Source organism: Quercus lobata, chromosome 2 (assembly GCF_001633185.2).
Source record: "Quercus lobata isolate SW786 chromosome 2, ValleyOak3.0 Primary Assembly, whole genome shotgun sequence".
Taxonomy (NCBI): Eukaryota; Viridiplantae; Streptophyta; class Magnoliopsida; order Fagales; family Fagaceae; genus Quercus; species Quercus lobata.
In genome coordinates, this window is record NC_044905.1 from 92,383,568 (window position 1) to 92,403,360 (window position 19,793).

Consider the following 19,793-nt stretch of genomic DNA (forward strand, 5'->3'; position numbering starts at 1 on the left):
TTGGTGTTTTGATTTGGGTTTTTGAGGTTTAAGGTGAAATTTGGCCACCAAATTATTTGGGTTTTGTATAAACAAATTTGGTTGGATTTGTCCCCATCAAAGCCACTGGATTGTACTCAGCACAAAGACACCAACCTAAAATGAGAGGGTCTTCTTCATTTGGGTTTTTTTTTTTTTTTCCTTTTATTTTTTGGTTTTTGTTTGGTTTCCGAGAAAGTTTGCTCAGGGGAATTTGTTGAATTTTTTGTGCTCTAAAATTTCAATTTCCTATTGGTTATTTCTATTCCATGTGTTTCTCAATTGTATAGAGGTGAGATGTTGTGGAATGTATTTATGAATTCAAGAATTTAAGATAGAAAAATCAAGGTGATTTTGTGTTTGGTTGCCATGAAAATCAAAGAGAATCTGGGATTTCTAATTTTGTTTTCCATCTTTAAAATTTGCGATTTTTTCTCAAAATAAATGCTTATGTGACATTTTAATATATTTATTAAACAATTTTTTTTTCCATGCCAACATCACATATGCCAACTATGCACACTATTTGCCATGTAAACATTTTCCCTTAATGAGTTAACGATAAAAACCAAATCGACTACAAGTTAAAAATAGGAAGAACCAAATTAACTGCTAACAATATGTAGAGACCAAATTGACTGTAACCCCAAAATTTAGGAACCAAAATAGTGTTTTCGCCAAAATATTTTTATATGAATTAATATTTATTAGGGGACCACAATTTGACTTTTTACAACCACTCTAAAAATGGACCCACAAGACACAGTGTCAAATGTCATAAAAGATTTGAATATATCTTCCTCATCACTAATTGATTTCAAGATAGAGTAACACAGCTCACTATCCAACAGAATTAGAGTATTTGCCATAATGATGATATAAGCAGTTTAACACTTTCATAATCTGCATGGTTACTCGAGAAGTGTTTGTAATATTGTGTATCACTTGAGTCTATTATATGGTTTTCTTTTGTCTCATTGTTGTATGTTGATGGATCAATGTAGCGAAAATCTAGTTAAAATAAATAAGTTGAAGACTAACCTTAGTGTTCAGTTTGAGACAAAAAATTTATATATTGTAGCTAAGAAGATCTTCGGCATAGAAATTCAAAGGAACTGTCAATTAGTATGTGCACAACTAACAGTTTTTTTTTTTTTCTAAACAATATATCTGTCCACGGCCAGTGTGTGTTTTATATTTTTTTTGTCCCGCAATCAGAAAAGTTTTTTTTTTTCTTAAAAAATATGTTTTGTGCATAGAGTCAAAAAGAGAGAAATAGACAATTTAATTTAATCACAGTAATATTCAGATTGTTGTGATTCTTCAGATTGTTGTAATCATGATATCTTAAAAGACAGACATCTAAGTGTCTTAAAACACAAATTGTAAAGGGTGGAATATGTCTTAAGGAAATTGTCTCAAATACAAGCCTTGATGTGAATCATTGTTCATTTCTATGCGCATTCAATCGGTGAGTTTTAAACTAATTAATTTTTACAGATCTCTATTTGTGTATTTGTATACAAATATATTTTTATTTTTATTAATAGCATTAGTTTGTTTTCTTGATACATAATCACAAAATAAATAAATTTTCATAATATATATATATCAACAACATAAACATCATTGGTAAAATCACTCATTAGCCCTTATTGGACATAACATGCTAACATGACAGACTATTGGCCTTATTGTGAATAATATAGCCTTTTACATCAGATCCTCAAATTCTAAGCTCCCCATGCACTCGAAGCTGCGACAAGAGTAAGAATTACACGTTAGAAGTGAGAACATCAAAGGATAAAAATTAAAATGCCAAATAAGAATTAATAGTAATAATCAAAGACGCCATGTACGTGAATTTTGTACGGACAACTAAAATTTCAGAGTTCTCGAACAACTCCATGTCATTTATCTTTGGCTAGAACTCTACTAAATCCTTCAACTTTCTCACACCCTTTTGTAATTAAACCCAGAACTATGGAAAACAATACAAAAACCTGTTTTGCACAATTTATAATTGAAAACGTGATTTAAAGTCACGTTTTTATGTTATTAAAATATGTGTATATAACAAACACGGCTCGCAAACCAGATATTTCTTAAAAGGTATTACTTAATGTATGAAGGTATTAGTGTTTTTTTTTAATTGATTGAAACATTAAAGAGCAATACATTGCAAGTTGCAACCAATATGGATATAGCTACTATAAGGCCATTAGATTTAGGGGAAACATTATACATGCACCTCAGAAATCAGCCAGATTTTTATATGCTCGGGTCTTGATGACGAAATTTAAATGCAGGAGTTGAAGTATATAGGATATATAAACGATTAAACTGATCATACGAATTACCTGTTTGAGAAAGAACAAAATCTTTGTCCTGACCAACCTGCCACGCAAAATAACCAAGCAATCCCTTTCCCTTAGCATATGTAACCTTGGTAGAAATACTCTGTGTATCATCGTAACCAATCCATGTCGTCCCAGAATAGCAATAGTTTGTAACAAACGTGGAATTATACACTGTTGTTGTGTCACTATTCTGGGCTATGAAATCCTTGATTTCGTTATAAGTTATCGCATCTGATAAAGCAGCTCCATTAGCAGGTGCAAATATTCCATTGTCGTTAGCATTCACTAGTCTCCATGCGTAGCCATAAAATGGAACACCGAGTACCAATTTTTTGGCAGACACACCTGCCTGAATCCAAGCTGCGATACCACTATCCCCACTAACTTGGCTTGTTGGATTGTACAAGGCCGCAGGAGCTCCAGTCAGATTTGGTGCTGTTGACCAACTGAATGGTGAAGTAAAGTCATAGGCCATAACATTGACCCAGTCCAAGCTGTTTGTTATAGCCTGAATGGGATAACTCAGACCGTAATAGTTTGAAGAGTAAAAGAAAGCTGCAACTAGGAGCAATGGTGTATTGCCTGAGCTTGTGGCCTCATTAGCCACTGCAGCTCTCCATTCGTTGAGAAGTAAACCAAGGTTGGTAAATTCAGTAGCTGTGGAGGGGTACTCCCAGTCAAGGTCAAGTCCATGAAAGTTGTTAGCCCTTGCTAGTTGTATAGAGGAATCTATGAATGATTTGCGGGTACTAGCTTGGCCAGCCATTGAAGCAAAAGTTGGGGCTACAGCATCTCCTCCACCGATGGATAAGAGGGTTTTAACTGAAGGGTTTTTTTGTTGCACAGTCTGAGTGAAGGTTGAGAACTGAGCTGAGTTTGAGGCGGAAATGGTGACTTGGTATATGGTTTGGTCGAGATCGGCAAAGGCACAAAATAGATGGGTGAAGAGTGTGGAATCTATGCTGGAAACAGACAATCCTGTGCCGGGAAACCAGTATGCAGCTTTCACTTCAGTTTGTCCCGCAGAGAATTGTAGTTGGAGAAGGAAAAGTAGAGTAGAAAAAAGATAGGGAAGGGTTTTGGAAGCCATTGAATCGGGAAGGATAGTAATCTTGCTTGGTAGCTTGGAGATACATATATATATATATATATATATATATATATACACATTTGTTATATGATTGCTTTAATGGATGATATGTTTTATGGGTGCAAATTACGTATAATATTGTCCCTTTGAACTTTCAATGAAGACTCAAATGAATTTTCAATGAAGAATTTCTGTGGAGTTGATTGTTATACGGATTTGAGGTCCACAAAATCAAAGGTTATATCGCTAAGTAAGGCTATTTGCTGATGCCGTGTCGGTGTGGTCTAGAAATATGGTTTCATAACTTACGGAAGTGGTAGCCTACAACTCGGTTTTGGTCTAAAATGTCAGCTATTCAAATTATCCAAAGGAAAGAAGATGGATCAAGAGTTTGACCACATGGTATTGTTGTTGCAAATACGTCTTCGAGATTATGAGGCCATAACATTGATGGCATGATTATTTGCAATATAGTCAGAAAGAATGTACAGAATGTAGAAAAATGTTCTCTCCTATTACGAAAACATGGCTCTATTAATTCGTGTACGTGTTGATTGCCAGTTTTTTTTTGTTTGACTTATAGCTAGAACTTGATCTTAATTAACACAATTTTTGTGGTTCAAGGAAAAAAAAGACCATGTTTGTTTATTAAAGAAATCTTGAAATGGATTAATTGAAGTAAAGGCCATGGTGGCTAGTGATGTAGGTTGCATTTGGATAATTTATTTTTTGTCAACTTATTTTATTATATAACTTATTTTTGTTACTATTCATAGGTCTCACTGCACTTTTTGTTACTATTCATGGGTCTTATTGTACTATTTCAAATAACTTTTATCTTTATCTACAATACTTTTAACAAAAAAATTTCAGTTTCAGTAAAATAAACAGATCTCAAACAGACTTGTAAACAGTTTAAGACTTTCATAATTTTGCATGGTTACTTGAGAAGTGATTATTAGAGCATCCACACTAGCTCATGTAAATTCATCATCTATTTTACACTAAAAAAGTTACTTTTTCTATTTTGCACATCTATCTTTACAAAATACCCACATCAGATCATCTATTATACAAGATATTTTATATAAATAATATTTTTATATTCTTTTTTTAATATTATTTAACCTACGCGTTCTTTTTCCAATCCCTTATTTTCTTCCTTCTTTCTTTCTTTTTCATTGTCTCTGCCGTTTCCTCTTTCTTTTCTTCCTCTTCTTTCTCTCACGGTCAAAACCCAGACGCACCAGAGAACTCCATTAACACCACAGCCATCACAAGCACCACAACGCCTCTCCAATCCACTGATCTCCATCTCTATACCCATCAACAAGAACAACTTGTCCTGTTATATTCAACTAGTTTCTGAATCAACTCTCCCTCTCGGTCTAATCCACACCATCTCGGTCACAGGCACCAATCCACAGCTCCGATCAGGCAAGCACCGATCAGGCAAGACCCATACCCACGAGCTCCGATCAAGCGAGACCCACGAGCTCCGATCGTTCCAGTCAAGCACCAATCCACAGCTCCAATCGTTCCAGTCAAGCACCAATCCACAGCTCCGATCAGGCAAGCACCGATCTCGACAGCTCCGATCAGGCAAGCACCGATCTCGACAGCTCCGATCCACAAGCACCGATCAGGTGAGACCCATACCCACGAGCTCCGATCAAGCGAGACCCACGAGCTCCGATCATTCCAGTCAAGCACTGATTGTTCCGATAAGCTCCGATCTCTCTGTGTTTTTTTTTTTTTAGCAAGTGTATCTCTGTGTAGATGTGTTTGGGTTAATTTTCTGTTGATTTTGGGTTAATTTTCAGTTGATACTGAGTTGATTTTGGTTAATTTTCAGTAGATGTGTTTGGTTCATTTTCAGTTGATTATGGCGCGCTGGTTGTTGTAATGGTTGGGGAAGAGTAGTAGTTTGATAGAGGAGAGAGAAAATAAAATAAAAAAAATGGTTTACACGGTAAACAGTAACCGTGTATATATACACGGTTACTGTTCATTTACACAGCCGGGTGTAAATTATACACAACTTTACACCCACTGATGTGGGTGTTATTTTGCTCAAAATGTGTAAAACTTGCACTTTTTTTCTATTTTAAAAGAGTTTACATGAGCTGATGGGAATGCTCTTATGTTGTGTATCACTTGAGGCTCTTGTATGGTTCTCTTTTGTCTCATTGTTTTATGTTGATGGATCAATGTAGCTAAAAACCTAATTAATTTAAATAGGTTGAAGACTCAGCTTAATTAGTCTTCAGTTTGAAATGAATAAGTTATATATTGTAGCTAAGAAAATGTCGGGCATGGAAATCCATGAGGAACTGACAAAAGGGCAAGTTGTGTCTTTTTTTTTTCTTTTACAATAATTTTACTTTGAAAATTGCTTGAATGCTTTGGTGCGGAACGATCAAAACCAGTGAGTACACCCCCATTAGTGACACATTTCAGGCTAGGCTTTTAACCGTTTGTCATCACAATCTGCATAAGAGGAGCACATGCTTGCGTTCCTTAAACTATAATGTGTTTTTTAATTAGAATTGTTATTGCATGCTATTCTACTTTCTTTCTTTCTTTCTTTCTTTTTTTTTTTTTTTTTTAAAAAAAAAAAAAAAAGTGGCAGTATTTAGGCATAATATTTTATACCAAATTCTTATAAAATTTAATCGCAAAATAATATGTGTGTATAATGAGATGAAAAAAATATTCGTACAGGTGATTTGGTTGGGTCAATATATTACAAACTATTAAACTCATAAATTAGCCCAGCCCAACTTTAGATAAATTGACCCACTTAAGTGTAATTCAAAGTCTCAGAAGGCTTATACGAGTTGAGCTTGAGGGGAGAAGTCATTACCATTTTTAATGTGTTCGGCGCGTGCTTGTCCATTATACCTTTTTTTTTCTTTTTCTTTTTTTTCTTTTTCTTTTTTTTTGAGAATCAAGTAGTTGCAAAATTTTGTTGAATAGACTAGTCTCAACTATTACAAATAGGGATGACAATCGGGTGGGACAGGTCTAAAGGACAGGGTTTTCATCCCCATTTCGCATGGTTTTATCTTACCCCATTCTCGCCCCGCTCTCATGACGGAGAAAATTTTCTTCCCCACCCGTTGATTATCAACGAGTTCTAACAATCTTCACTCAACATGCTCTCGAGTCGAGTGGCAGGTTTACTCTCAACCCAAACTCACTTGACTTGTGATCACATCTAAACAATATGCCTCTTCACTGTTTTATATTTATTTTGACCCTCATTCATAAAAGTTGGTTTTTTTTCTAAAAAATATCTTTTGTCCATAGAATCAAAGAGAGAGAAAGCGAAACAGTTTTGCTTGCTATAGCATTCAAATTATTGTGCTTCTTCCAATTGCTATGATCATTGTACCTTGTCAAACAAGCATCCAAGAGTCTCAAAACATCGATTGTGAGGGGTGAGATTTTTCTTAGGAGATTGTGTCAAACACATATCTTAATCAGAATCATTGTTCATTTTTATACGCATCTAATCTAGATATAATATTTTTTTTGTTAATAGCATTTGTTTGTTTTCTTGAATATACAATTTGTTTGTATTCTTGTTTACATTCTGTTTGTATTCTTGTTTACATAATCACAAAATAAATTGATTTCCATAATATATACATTATACAACATACACACATCATTGGTTAAATTGCTCATCAACCTTATTGCACATAACATGCTACCATAACGGATTATTGGCCTTATTTTGAATAATATAGCCTTTTACATCGGATCCTCTAAATTCTAAGCTCCCCATGCACTTGAAGCTGTGACAAGAGTAAGAATTACACGTTAGAAGTGAGAACATGAAAGGATAAAAATTAAAAAGTCAAACAAGAACATTAATAATCAAAGACGCCATGTACGCGTGAATGAGCAGACATCTAGAAGTTCAAGAGTCCAAACAACTCCACGTCATTTATATTTGTATAGAACTCTACTGCATTCTTCAGCTTAATTTCTCACACCCTCATGTAATTCAACCCAAACTATGTAAACCAAATATTTTAAGTTAGCATGAAGTTCCCACTATTAGTGTTTTTTTTTTTTTTTTGGTTAAATTGATTAAAAAGCAATATATTGCTAGTTGCAATCAATATAGATATAGCTTAACATACATGCACCTCAGAAATCAGCCAGATTATTATATTCTTGGGTCTGAACAAACTTTAAATGCACAAGTTGAAGTATATATGATTAAATGATTAAATTCATACGAACCTGCTTGAGAAAGAACGAAATTCGGGTCCTGACCAAGCTGCCACGCAAAGTAGCCAAGCAATCCATTTCCCTTAGCATATGTGACCTAGGTAGAAATACTTTGCGTATCATCATAATCAATCCATGTCGTCCCGGAATAGCAATAGTCTGTAAAAAACGTGGATTTATACACTGTTGTGGCACTATTCTGGGATATGAAATTGTTGATTTGGCTATAAGCTATTGCCCCAGTTGAGGATATAGCAGCTCCATTAACCGGTGCAAATTCCATTGTCATCAGCATTTACTATAGTCCATGCATAGCCAAAAAATGGAACACCGAGTTCCAACTTATCGGCTGAAACACCAGCTTGAATCCAAGCTGTGATGCCACTATCTCCGCTAACTTGGCTTGTTGGATTGTACAACGCAGCAGGAGGTCCAGTCACATTTGGTGACCAACCAGGTGCAATAAAGTCATAGGTCATAACATTGACCCAGTCCAAGCTGTTTGATATATCCTGAATTGGATAAGTCAAACCGTCATAGTTTGAAGAGTAATAGAAAGCTGCAACCAGGAGCAATGGTGTATTGCCAGAGCTTGTGGCCTCACTAGCCACTGCAGCTCTCCACTCGTCTAGAACTAAACCAAGGTTGGTAAATTCAGTAGCTGTAGAAGGATACTCCCAGTCAAGGTCAAGGCCATAAAAGTTGTAAGACCTTGCTAGTTGTATAGAGGAATCTATGAATGTTTTGCGGGTACTAGCTTGGCTAGCCATTGAAGCAAAACTTTGGGCTATAACATCTCCTCCCCTTCCACCGATGGATAAGAGGGTTTGAACTGAAGGGTTTGCTTGTTGCACAGTGGTGGTGAAGGTTGAGAACTGGGCTAAGTTTGAGGAAGAAATGGAAACTTGGTATGTGGTTGGGTCAAGATCGGCAAAGGCACAAAATAGATGGGTGAAGAGTGTGGAATCTATGCCGGAAACAGACAATCCTGTGCCTGAAAACCAGTATGCGGCTTTGACTTCAGTTTGTCCTGCAGAGAATTGTAGTTGGAGAAGGAAAAGGAGAGTGGAAAAAATATAGGGAATGGTTTTGGAAGCCATTGAAAGGAATGTAGCTAGCTAGTAGTACTGGTCTTATTGGATAATATCGCTTGGTAGCGTGGAGATATATATATATATATGTATTTGTAACATGAGTAAAATTTGGTTGGATCCAAGTACGTACGTGGGACGTGGCTTTTTCTCTTTTTATTTCTCGGAGTTTTTTATATGATTGCTTTATGGATGAAATGTTTTATGTAAGCAAATTACGTATAAGATTGCGTGTTTAAACTGTAGACTCAACGACTTTGAAACCTTCTGAAGTAGTTGATGGGGCACACAGATTGCAGAGCTCCGAAAATGAAAGGTAATTCAATTTACTGTTGATGCCATGTCGGTGTAGTCTTATAAATATATTATGAGTAACATATATTAGTTTATCAAAAAAAAAGAGTAACATATATTAGAGAATGAGACAATATTTTCAACAACAAATCTTAAGTGGTTAGTTGATATTGATTGTTATGAGTGGATAAAAAAGTAATTTAAAAATTGTGGATTCAAATTAGAAGTACTAATAACAACTTATTACCTATAATTTAATTTAAGATGTAGATTCAAATTAGCAGTAGCTGCCCCTGGAATTTTGTCCAGGGTATTCTTATTCCACTTTGAAAAAATTTCAAGTTATTTCGGTCTATTTTCGAGTGTTTCAAGACATTTCAGTAAATACTAGCTGAAATTCAAGATTTGGCCAGCATGAAGTTTATGCTTAAAAAAAAAAAAAAAAAAAAATTGTTCTTAAAACCAAAAAAAAACTGTACACTGAAAAATCTCAAAAGGAAAAAAAATGAAATGAAATGAAATGAAAAAAGTTACCTGAACAATAAACTATAAGTTCATTTGAAATATTAATAAAATTATTAATTATTATTGTTTAGTTGTTTCATAAATTTGTTTGTCTTTTATAAATTATAATTTGTTGTATTGTTATTTCATTAATTATTAAATTAGTAATTGTTATTTAGCCTAACATAATTTAATTTGTTTGTCTTTTATAATGTATTAGTTAATTAAATTATTAATTATTGGTGTTTAGTTGCTTCATTAATTTTTTTTTTTTTTCTAACTACTGCAATCTAAAAAAAATTATATATAAATTAATATATCTAATTACATTTCAAAATTTTACCTCTTTTATTCAAATTATTTTAAGCTAATTTCACAACTCAATAAAAAAAATTAAAAAGCATAATAAGCCTTCTTTATAGGAGTGGTCAAAAAGAAAAAGAATAGAAAACTATAAACAATTTTCTAAGAAATTAAAACAAAAATCAAAAATCAAAAAAGTAAAAAGAGTGGCAGATAAACCACGTTGGTTTGTCTGCCCATTAGTAACTTTTGTAAAAAAAATAAATAAATAAATAAAAGCAGCATTTAATAAGAAGTAGAAAATGGGTAGGTGTGACACAGCGAAAAGTCATCTTGAGTCTTCACCTCTTGTCCCTTGGGTTTCTCTGCTAACATTTTGTTTAGAAACCCAGGCTAGAAATGCCAAAAGAGAGAGAGTGACAACGGGGAAGAGAAGAAAACTGAAGAAACTACTATGTGTTGGCAGCGAGCTCATCTGATGAGGCTCATCAACGACAACACCTTATGCGTATTTGTATCAGGGAAGTCAATACCATACCAGAGGTTGTATCGGTTTAACCAGCGGAACGATATATTTCGGATACCGATCAATACCTAAACTTAGATTTCCCCATATAACCTCTTTGTTTATGGTAGTTGTTAAGTTTTACATGGTGTAAATTTATATGGATATTTTGCCAATTACATACCTGTTGAAATACAAGTTGTATGTTGAGTTTTTGAGAAATGAACCAAAGAATTGCTTATTTACCATATCCCATTTGTATATGTGGCAACTCCTTATTGGCTGCATTTTTTTTCTTCTTGTGTGTTGTCAAATGCCCCTTGTTAAGGAGAAGGTATTTGGTATTAAATGATACCATGTCAGCAATATCAAAATCCAGAAGTTTAAGACATGTCAGCAAACAAATAACTACCCCACTAATAAATGGAAGACATGTGTTAATGGATAGTTATTTTTACACACATGTCTCTCAATTATTAAGTTTTGATACGAATGATGTGATATTATTTAATATAAAATATTTTTTCCTGGTTGAAGAAGCTTATCTCTTTGCCTTGGCCCTTTGGGTTTTCTATGGTTCTATCTCACTCAAATCTCTCTCTCTCTCTCTCTCTCTCTCTCTCTCTTCTATAGATATTTTTGACCTCAGTTCACTCGTCAGAGTATTAGTAATCATTGACATCGTAACCATTGACCATCTCCAATCGCCGCACTACAGTCTTAGTACTCAATTATAGATCATTCTCTTCACACACGCATATATATAGTGGCGGGTTGATTCTTAACCCAAACCTGCTCAACCTTTGATCACTGTGTACTACTTACATCTAGGTAAAAAAATTTAAAAATTTGTACTTCAAAAAAGTGCAATTGAAAACCATTAAAAAAAATCACCTTAATATGGGCCAAACTAAACTAAAATTGCTAAAATCTATCCCCCAGATGGTGATGTGCATTGATAATAGCTTAATTTTGCATATTTATATCATTACTAGAAAGCATTATCATACTTATTTTGAGGTAATTCAAGCATTTCATATTTGGTTTTGGAATAATGCTAAATAATCAATTTTGTGCTTACTTGGATTTTATTGCGTGAATTTGTCTTTTGTAGAAGAATGGAATTAAACAAGTGGATTTGTGTAAAAAAAGAAAGCTAATGGACTTTACTTTTACAAGGGCCATGATGAAGTTAAAGAAGACCAATCCAATTAAATTTAAGTCCAATTGGAGTAAGGAATTAAAGGAAATTTGCACCAAATCCAAGTCCAATTCGGATTAGGATTCCAAACTACACATCAGTTAGTATTTTTGGCATAACTTTTGGCTCAGAAGTCCAATTGAGATAATTCAAGTTGGGCTGGAACTTTAACTTAAAGGGATACAACTTTGTAGTTTTCCAAAAGTCCGAATTCAGACATTAAATGGGCCGAAATCGTCGGTTAAGTGAAGCCTAAAAATCTAGGATTTTCTCCAAACGGAAATTCAACTTGTAATAGGATTCCTTGACCTATTTAAAGGCTCTTTAGGGAAAAATTCAGGAAGGCTAGTGCTAGCGCTAAGGACTGAACACATAAGATGAAACCTTGTTAACGATTATCAGTAATATTTATGTGATTTGATTTTTCCCACAATAATTGTTCTTTAATGATTTAAATTATTCTTGTTTCATATCAATTGACTAAGATGAGATTCTAGATATGAGTTCAATCATGTTTTTCTCGTGATTTAGGATTTATCTTAATTAATTGAATGCTTGGATTATTAATTCTTGATTATAAAATTTGATATCTTTTATGATTTGTCTATCAATGGATACAATTTATGATTTGATTTTTAGAATTGAATATATCTTGTGATTTGTTTAGCTACGGATACAACTGATGATTTGATTTTATACTTAAGAAGCGAAAAAGAACATGCTTTTAATTTTTAAAATAAGGATTTTAATGAGAATATTTTCCATGATAGCAAGATTGATTTCTAAATTATCATGTAGTGAGTTGGGAAAAATTAATGATCATAAATATATGCTAATATGACTTACAAGGCGAATTCCAAAACCTTCATTCCTTTCTCTTGATTGTTTACATCTTTTTATTGCTTTATATATTTTGCTTAGTTTAATTACTTGCTTAATTTTATTATTCGCTTAGTTTATTTAATTGCAAACAACCAATTTTTATTGAACTAGATTAGGATTAATTTGGTTAAGATTTGATTTAATTTTGCTACATTCATTCAGGTCCATGTGGGTTCGACCTCATTCCTGTCAAACTATACTTCGGTACGGTTCGTACACTTGCGAGTACTTTAAAAATTCACAATAGATGGACATCATAAACATCATTGCTTAAATTGCTCATTGGCCTTTATGCATATAACATGCTAACATACTGGATAGTATTGGCCTTATTGTGAATAATATAGCCTTTTACATCTGACCTCTTAATTCTAAGCTAGCTCCCCATGCACGTGAAGCTGTGACAAGAGTAAGAATTACACATTAGAAGTAAGAACATCAAAGGATAAAAATGGACAAGACAAACAAGAATATTAATAATCATCAATCAAAGATGCCATGTATGTGAACGTGCAGACAAGGGCAAAATTTGCCAAACAGTATAATTCTGGAAACATTTTAGGCGGATGGCATGTGTTCAAAGATAATTAGTTAGTTGGACTCTTTTTTGAAGTCGAGTACAGCAAAATTGACTTTTAGTGGAAGTCGAGTTTACTATACTCGACTTCCTACCGAAAATGGATTAAAAAAAAAGAAGAAAAAATGATTTTGGCTGGAAGACAAGTTTACTATAATCGATTTAATTTTCAAAAAACAATCCAACTAACTAATTAACTTTGAACGCATGTCATTCGCCTAAAATTTTTCTAGAATTATACTGTTTGGCAAATTTTGCATGCAGACAAGTATAAAAGTTCAAGAGTTCAAACAAACACCACGTTGATTGTCGCTATTATCTACTATATTCTTCAGCTTTCTCACACTCTTGTCTAATTAGACCAAAACTATTTAAACCAAATATTATAAAGTTCCCACTAGTCTTTTTTTTTTCATTGATTGAAATATTAAAGAGCAACATGGTTGCAACTTGCATCTCATAAATCAGCCAGATTTTTATATGCTTGGGTCTTGACAAAATTTAAATGCACGAGTTGAAGTATATAGTATATAAATGATTAAATTCATACGAACCTGCCTCAGAAAGAACGAAATTTGGGTCCTGACCAATCTGCCACGCAAAGTAGCCAAGCAATCCCGTTCCCTTAGCATATGTAACCTTGGTAGATGTACTATTCGTATCATCGTAACCAATCCATGTCGTCCCAGAATAGCAATAGTTTGTAACAAACGTGGAATTATACACTGTTGTGGCACTATTCTGGGATATGAAATCCAAGATTTGGCTATAAGCTATTGACCCACCTGGGGATATAGCAGCTCCATTAGCCGGAGCAAATATTCCATTGTCATCAGCATTTACTAGAGTCCATGCGTAGCCATAAAATGGAAGACCGAGTACCAATTTTCTGGCAGAAACACCAGCTTGAATCCAGGCTGTGATGCCACTATCTCCGCTAACTTGGCTTGTTGGATTGTACAACGCAGCAGGGGGTCCAGTCACAGTTGGTGACCAACCAGGTGCAATAAAGTCATAGGCCATAACATTGACCCAGTCCAAGCTGTTCGATATATCCTGAATTGGATAAGTCAAACCGTTACGGTTTGAAGAGTAATAGAAAGCTGCAACCAGAAGCAATGTTGTATTGCCAGAGCTTGTGGCCTCACTAGCCACTGCAGCTCTCCACTCGTCTAGAAGTAAACCAAGGTTGGTAAATTCAGTAGCTGAAGAAGGGTACTCCCAGTCAAGGTCAAGGCCATAAAAGTTGTAAGACCTTGCTAGTTGTATAGAGGAATTTATGAATGATGCGCGAGTACTTGCTTCGCTAGCCATAGCAGCAAAAGTTGTGGCACTAGCGCCTGCTCCACCAATGGATAAGAGGGTTTGAACTGAAGGGTTTTTCTGTTGCACAGTGGTGGTGAAGGTTGAGAACTCGGCTAAGTTTGAGGAAGAAATGGAAACTTGGTATGTGGTTGGGTCAAGATCGGCAAAGGCACAAAATAGATGGGTGAAGAGTGTGGAATCTATGCCTGAAACAGACAACCCTGAGCCAGGATACCAGTATGCGGCTTTCACTTCCGTTTGTCCGGCAGAGAATTGTAGTTGGAGAAGGAAAAGGAGAGTGGAAAAAATATAGGGAAGGGATTTGGAAGCCATTGAAGGAATGGAGCTAGTAGTACCGGTCCTATTGGATAATATTGCTCGGTAGCACGGAGATATATATATTTTTATGTGAGTCCAATCTGGCTAGATCCAAGTACGTGGCTTTTTTGTCTTTTTATTTTTCAGATAGTTTTTTATATAATTGCTCCATGGATGAAATGTTTTATGTAAGCAAATCATGTATAAGATTGCGTGTTTGAACTTCCAAGTTGAACTTTATGATATGTTTGGTTAGGGTGAAAACAGGAAGGATGAAAAATAAGGAGAGAAAACTATAATAAAAAATAGCATTTTTTACTGTTTGGTTCAAGAGAGAAAACAAGAAAGATAGAAAATGAGGAGGAAAATTTTCCCTCTGAGTCCATTTTTTTTATCCTCCCAATTTGGGAGAAAAAAGTGATGAATGATATACTTTACACAAATACCCTCACTATATTTATCTCACCTACCCTTTATTTTATTCATCTTATTTAATGAGTGTAAATTTGTTGCCACGTTTTTGCTGCCCACGTTTTTCATGGATGAAATGTTTTATGTAAGCAAATCATGTATAAGATTGCGTGTTTGAACTTCCAAGTTGAACTTTATGGTATGTTTGGTTGGAGTGAAAACAGGAAGGATGAAAAATAGGAAAAGAAAAATAGGATGGAAAATAGCATTTTCTACTATTTGATTCAGGAGAGAAAACAAGAGAGATAGAAAATGGGGAGGAAAATTTTCCCTCTGAGCCCATATTTTTTTATCCTCCCAATTTGGAAGGAAAAAATGCTAAATGATGTACTTTACACAAATACCCTCACTTTATTTATCTCACCTACCCCTCCCTTCATTCATTTTATTTAATGAGTGTAAATTTGCTTACCACGTTTTTGCTACCCACATTTTTGTTGCCTAATTGCCAAGTTAAATTATTAGTACAAGTTTTGATTTATATAAATCAGTGCAAGTTTTAGTGCAAGTTGATTTGCCCAACTACCCAATTAAATTATTAGTACAAGTTTTGATTTATATGTTTTGCCCAGTTAAATTGCTTAGCTTATTTGTTGCCCACATTATATTCACTAGTTGAATAGTGAATATAGGAATACATTGGTTACAAAATCTTTTGCCCAATTAAATTTAGACTCAATGACTGTTTGAAACTTTCAACGATGACTCTATAAGGTAGTTGACGGGGCACACAGATTACGAAGTTCCAAAAATGTAAGATAATAATTCAATTTGCCGATGATACAGTGTTGGTGTGCTCTAACAATGCTATCAATATAAGGGTAGTGTTAATAGGCACCTTACAATTGCCTATAAGAAATAGTTTTATATTAAATGTCCGTTTAGATACAACTTATTTTTGCTGAAACTGAAAACTAAAAACACTGTAACAAAATAATTTTTAAATATGTGAATAGTGTCGTGGGACTCATATATAGTGTATTTTGTCTCCTGCACAGTGAGTTACTATTCATAAGCACTAAAAAAAAAAAAAAAAAAGTCAAACGTGAACCCAAAACGTGAATCGAAACATTCACTAAATTATTTTACTTTATATTAGATTTATAACCAATTTTATAAGGTGTTAAGCCAATAGAGTAAATTTTTTAAGTTTCAATTATCACTTTAGTACTATTTTCATTCACCTCATCATTTTATACCAATTTTTTATTAAATGAACCTCACAATAAATCATTCTTAACTGACATCTTTCCTTACAGTGCTCGTTAACATTTCACTCATATAATCCAAAGAAAAGAAGATAGATGAAGAGCATGAGCTGAGCCTCCAATAACAATCAATTATGTTTTCTTTATCCTATCTTTGACTCTTCGCAACATAGTATAAAATGTGTACTAAATTATAATGCACCCTCAAAAAATAGTATTGTTTTAATTTGAGCTATAGTTTTAAAAATGGGATCAGTCAAATAACCAAAAAGATAGTGATTTCCTATTTTATAGTGAGTGTTTGGATCTGCGTTCACGAATCCACATTCACATTTTCAGCTTCTCTCTCTTTTTTTCTTTTCTTTTTTTCAGCACATGAATAGTAAAATCAAATGAATTTACTGTGCAAGAAACAAATACACTGTTCACACACTGTTTACGGATCCCATAGCACTATTCACACGTTTAAAAATTATTTTGTTACAGTGTTTACAGTTTTCGGTTTTCAGTTTCAGCAAAAATAAGTTGTATCCAAACGGACCCATAATTTAACCAGGGTCAAACAAATGGTCAAATCATTGAAATAACATATAATTTATTAAATAATTTTAAAATTTTAAATATAAATAACATCAATGTATGATAACTCATTAAACTTTTTTATTAAAAAATATTGAAAGCATATAAATAATTTTAAATGAGTTTTCATGATTTTATAATATTAAAAACTTAGAAGAAAAAAAAGTGTATTAAAGATTATACTTTTTTTTTTTTTTGAAAGAGTATTAAAGATTATACTGACTTTATATAATATAAAATTTTTAATTTTTGTTATATAAATGCATATATATTAGTAAGTGTTTGGATTCAACTGAATCTGCGTTCACGTTTTCCAATTTTATGTTTTCCAGTTTTTTTTTTCCTATGTGTGAACAGTAACCTCACATGGGTTCACTGTGCAAAAGACAAAAATCACTATTCTGTTACTGTTTATCACTGTAGTAGCACTGTTCACACACTAAAAAATATTAAAAATAGGTTCCACGGTACTATTCACATATTAAAAAATTATTTTGCTACAGTGTTTTTAATTTTCAGTTTTCAATTTTTAATTTTAACAATAATAAATTCAATCCAAATAGACCCTTAAAATACGAATATGTGAGGCAGCAATTTTGACCAAAATATATATATATATGTGAAGCAGCTAGCATCATTAATGAAATGACCCACCTCTTTCATTTTCCACCACACATCTTCCACTTCCGTCACTTCACATCTATCAAAGGTTGAAATTATCTAAACTTATTATGTATTTTTTTTATTGTGAATTTTGAAAATTTAACTAATTATATATTTTTTATATTTTAATTATGTATGTCAAATTTTATTTACATTAGATGCTATTTACTATTTAATTAATGATGTATATTTTGTGCATAATTTTTACTATAAAAACTTAAAATTTAAACATATTATTGATAACATTGTTATTGATCATTAATCTTCTTAAAATCTTATAAACATGAAAAATATAATAAAAACATATAATTCAATTATTAATTTTTTTAAATTCTCGTCCAATAAAAAATATAAGATATTTTTAAAGAATTTCGATCCGGAAGAATGGATTGATGCGAAGGTAGGTTTTATTGAGTTGCAAAAACTCTTGTCAGGAACTTACATCGCACCACTCTCAGTTATGGATTGCAGTAATCTCCTCAATCAAATCCCATATATGCGAAGATAAAGCACTACTTTTGTGAGGGTCGTGAGGCAAACCAATGAGCATGTGATATGGCTAAGAAAAGACCTAACCTAAGCCGCGGTTTTGTTGTTTATCATAGTCCTTCTATGGATATCTGTATTTTACTTTATTTTATGACATATGGGATTTGTACTTTGTTTAAAAATATTAGGCGAAAATTCTATTAGTCACTACCCTTTGCCAATTTTGCCCTTATTTTTTAGTAGCAATTAATATGGTCTATGTTACTTTCTCTTACAGTTAATTTGGTCCTCATATTTTAGTAGTCGTCAAATTAGTCCATGTTATTTTCAATTTATAATCAATTTGGTTACTGCTATTTTCAAATTTATAGTCATTCTTGGTACAATTATAGGATTGTTTTTGATACACACACACACACACACACACACACACATATATATATATATATATAATAGAGTTAGAGATTGATAAATTTGATTCATGTTTTTGCCTTTGGTTACCAATAAAGTGCAAGAAAATGCAAGGAAAGTTGTGATTGCAGGTTAAAAATAACATAGGCTAAATTGACTATTACCAAAATAAAAACACCAAATTGAACACAATTCAAATTTGTTTCTGAAAATAAATATCTCTATTTAGTATTTACACACAAAAAAAAAAACAAAAAAAACAAAAAAAAGAAGGTAAAAATGAGCTAATTACAAGTAATACTAAAGTGGGCATTTGGATTGGAATGGAAAATTAAAATTATTTTGTTGTTTAGTTTATTTTTGTTACTATTTATGAGCCCACTGCACTTTCTTATCTATATATATATATATAACCGAAACCTCTGCTGACACCACAATTTTTCACGTCAGCACAATATTTAAAAATTAAAAATAAAAATATTATAACACCTCAAAACCCTAGCAACCTTACCCCTCTCTCAAGTTAAGAAATATAAAGCCACAGTTTCTGCAAACTCTCTCTCTCCAAACATAAATATCAAATTCAACCCCTTTAATTTCTCTTTATATTTTTGAGGCTTCTATAGAGTTATAGTGAGTTATGCTGATTTTGTTTTGTGTATGTGTGTATAGATAGTCATAATACTCCGGTATTCCAAGAGAAGTTTGTGCTTTCGTTAATTAAAGGCCTTAGAGAGATAAGTGTTGCAGTTTGGAACAACAATACAAAAGACGATTTCATTGGCAGCGGAAAGTAATTACTTTGTCTCATATTTTTGTTTTTTGAATTGATTTTGTGTGCTTTTTAGACCCTTTTGGATCAATTTTGTTAATTGGGTGTTTTTTTTTTTTTTTTTTGATAGGGTCCAATTGGGGAAGATTCTTTCTAAGGGTTACGACGACCACACTTGGTGTCTGTATACTAATAGTGTGGGGTAAGTACTATAAATTACTAACCCTTTTAAGTGTATAATCTGTTTCTAAAATTATCTATAATATTTTGTCCTCCGAAAATTTTATCTCTTTAATTTTAGTATATTGTGTTTCTTAAACTATAGACAGATTTTCTTTGTTCCTTATTTTCAATAATAAATCATTTTATTGCAATACCGGTAATTGTTTGAGAAATCCAATATGTTCATATCTCTATAAAATAGAGAATAGTAGAAGCCAATTTTATTACAACTACTTAAATTGAGTTGACTTAATTCCGTATAATTACAAAGTATAACATGAAAGA

General features: G+C 33.0%; 2 protein-coding genes and 1 pseudogene across 2 annotated transcripts; all 3 read right to left on the bottom strand.

The window, feature by feature from the left end:
* Positions 1–1,593: 1,593 nt before the first annotated feature.
* LOC115957396 (class V chitinase-like) lies at positions 1,594–3,502 on the bottom strand. Its single transcript, XM_031075627.1, has 2 exons — positions 2,379–3,502; positions 1,594–1,774 (listed from the first exon to the last, which is right to left on the bottom strand). Exons 1-2 carry the CDS (start codon positions 3,466–3,468, stop codon positions 1,752–1,754), a joined length of 1,113 nt encoding a protein of 370 aa, XP_030931487.1. The 5' UTR covers positions 3,469–3,502; the 3' UTR covers positions 1,594–1,751.
* Positions 3,503–7,204: 3,702 nt separating this feature from the next.
* Positions 7,205–8,813, bottom strand: LOC115959956 (annotated as a pseudogene).
* Positions 8,814–12,737: 3,924 nt separating this feature from the next.
* Positions 12,738–14,806, bottom strand: LOC115977212 (class V chitinase-like). Its single transcript, XM_031098934.1, has 2 exons — positions 13,625–14,806; positions 12,738–12,891 (listed from the first exon to the last, which is right to left on the bottom strand). The coding sequence occupies exons 1-2, from the start codon at positions 14,706–14,708 to the stop codon at positions 12,845–12,847; spliced, it is 1,131 nt and encodes a 376-aa protein (XP_030954794.1). The 5' UTR covers positions 14,709–14,806; the 3' UTR covers positions 12,738–12,844.
* Between the last annotated feature and the right edge of the window lie 4,987 nt (positions 14,807–19,793).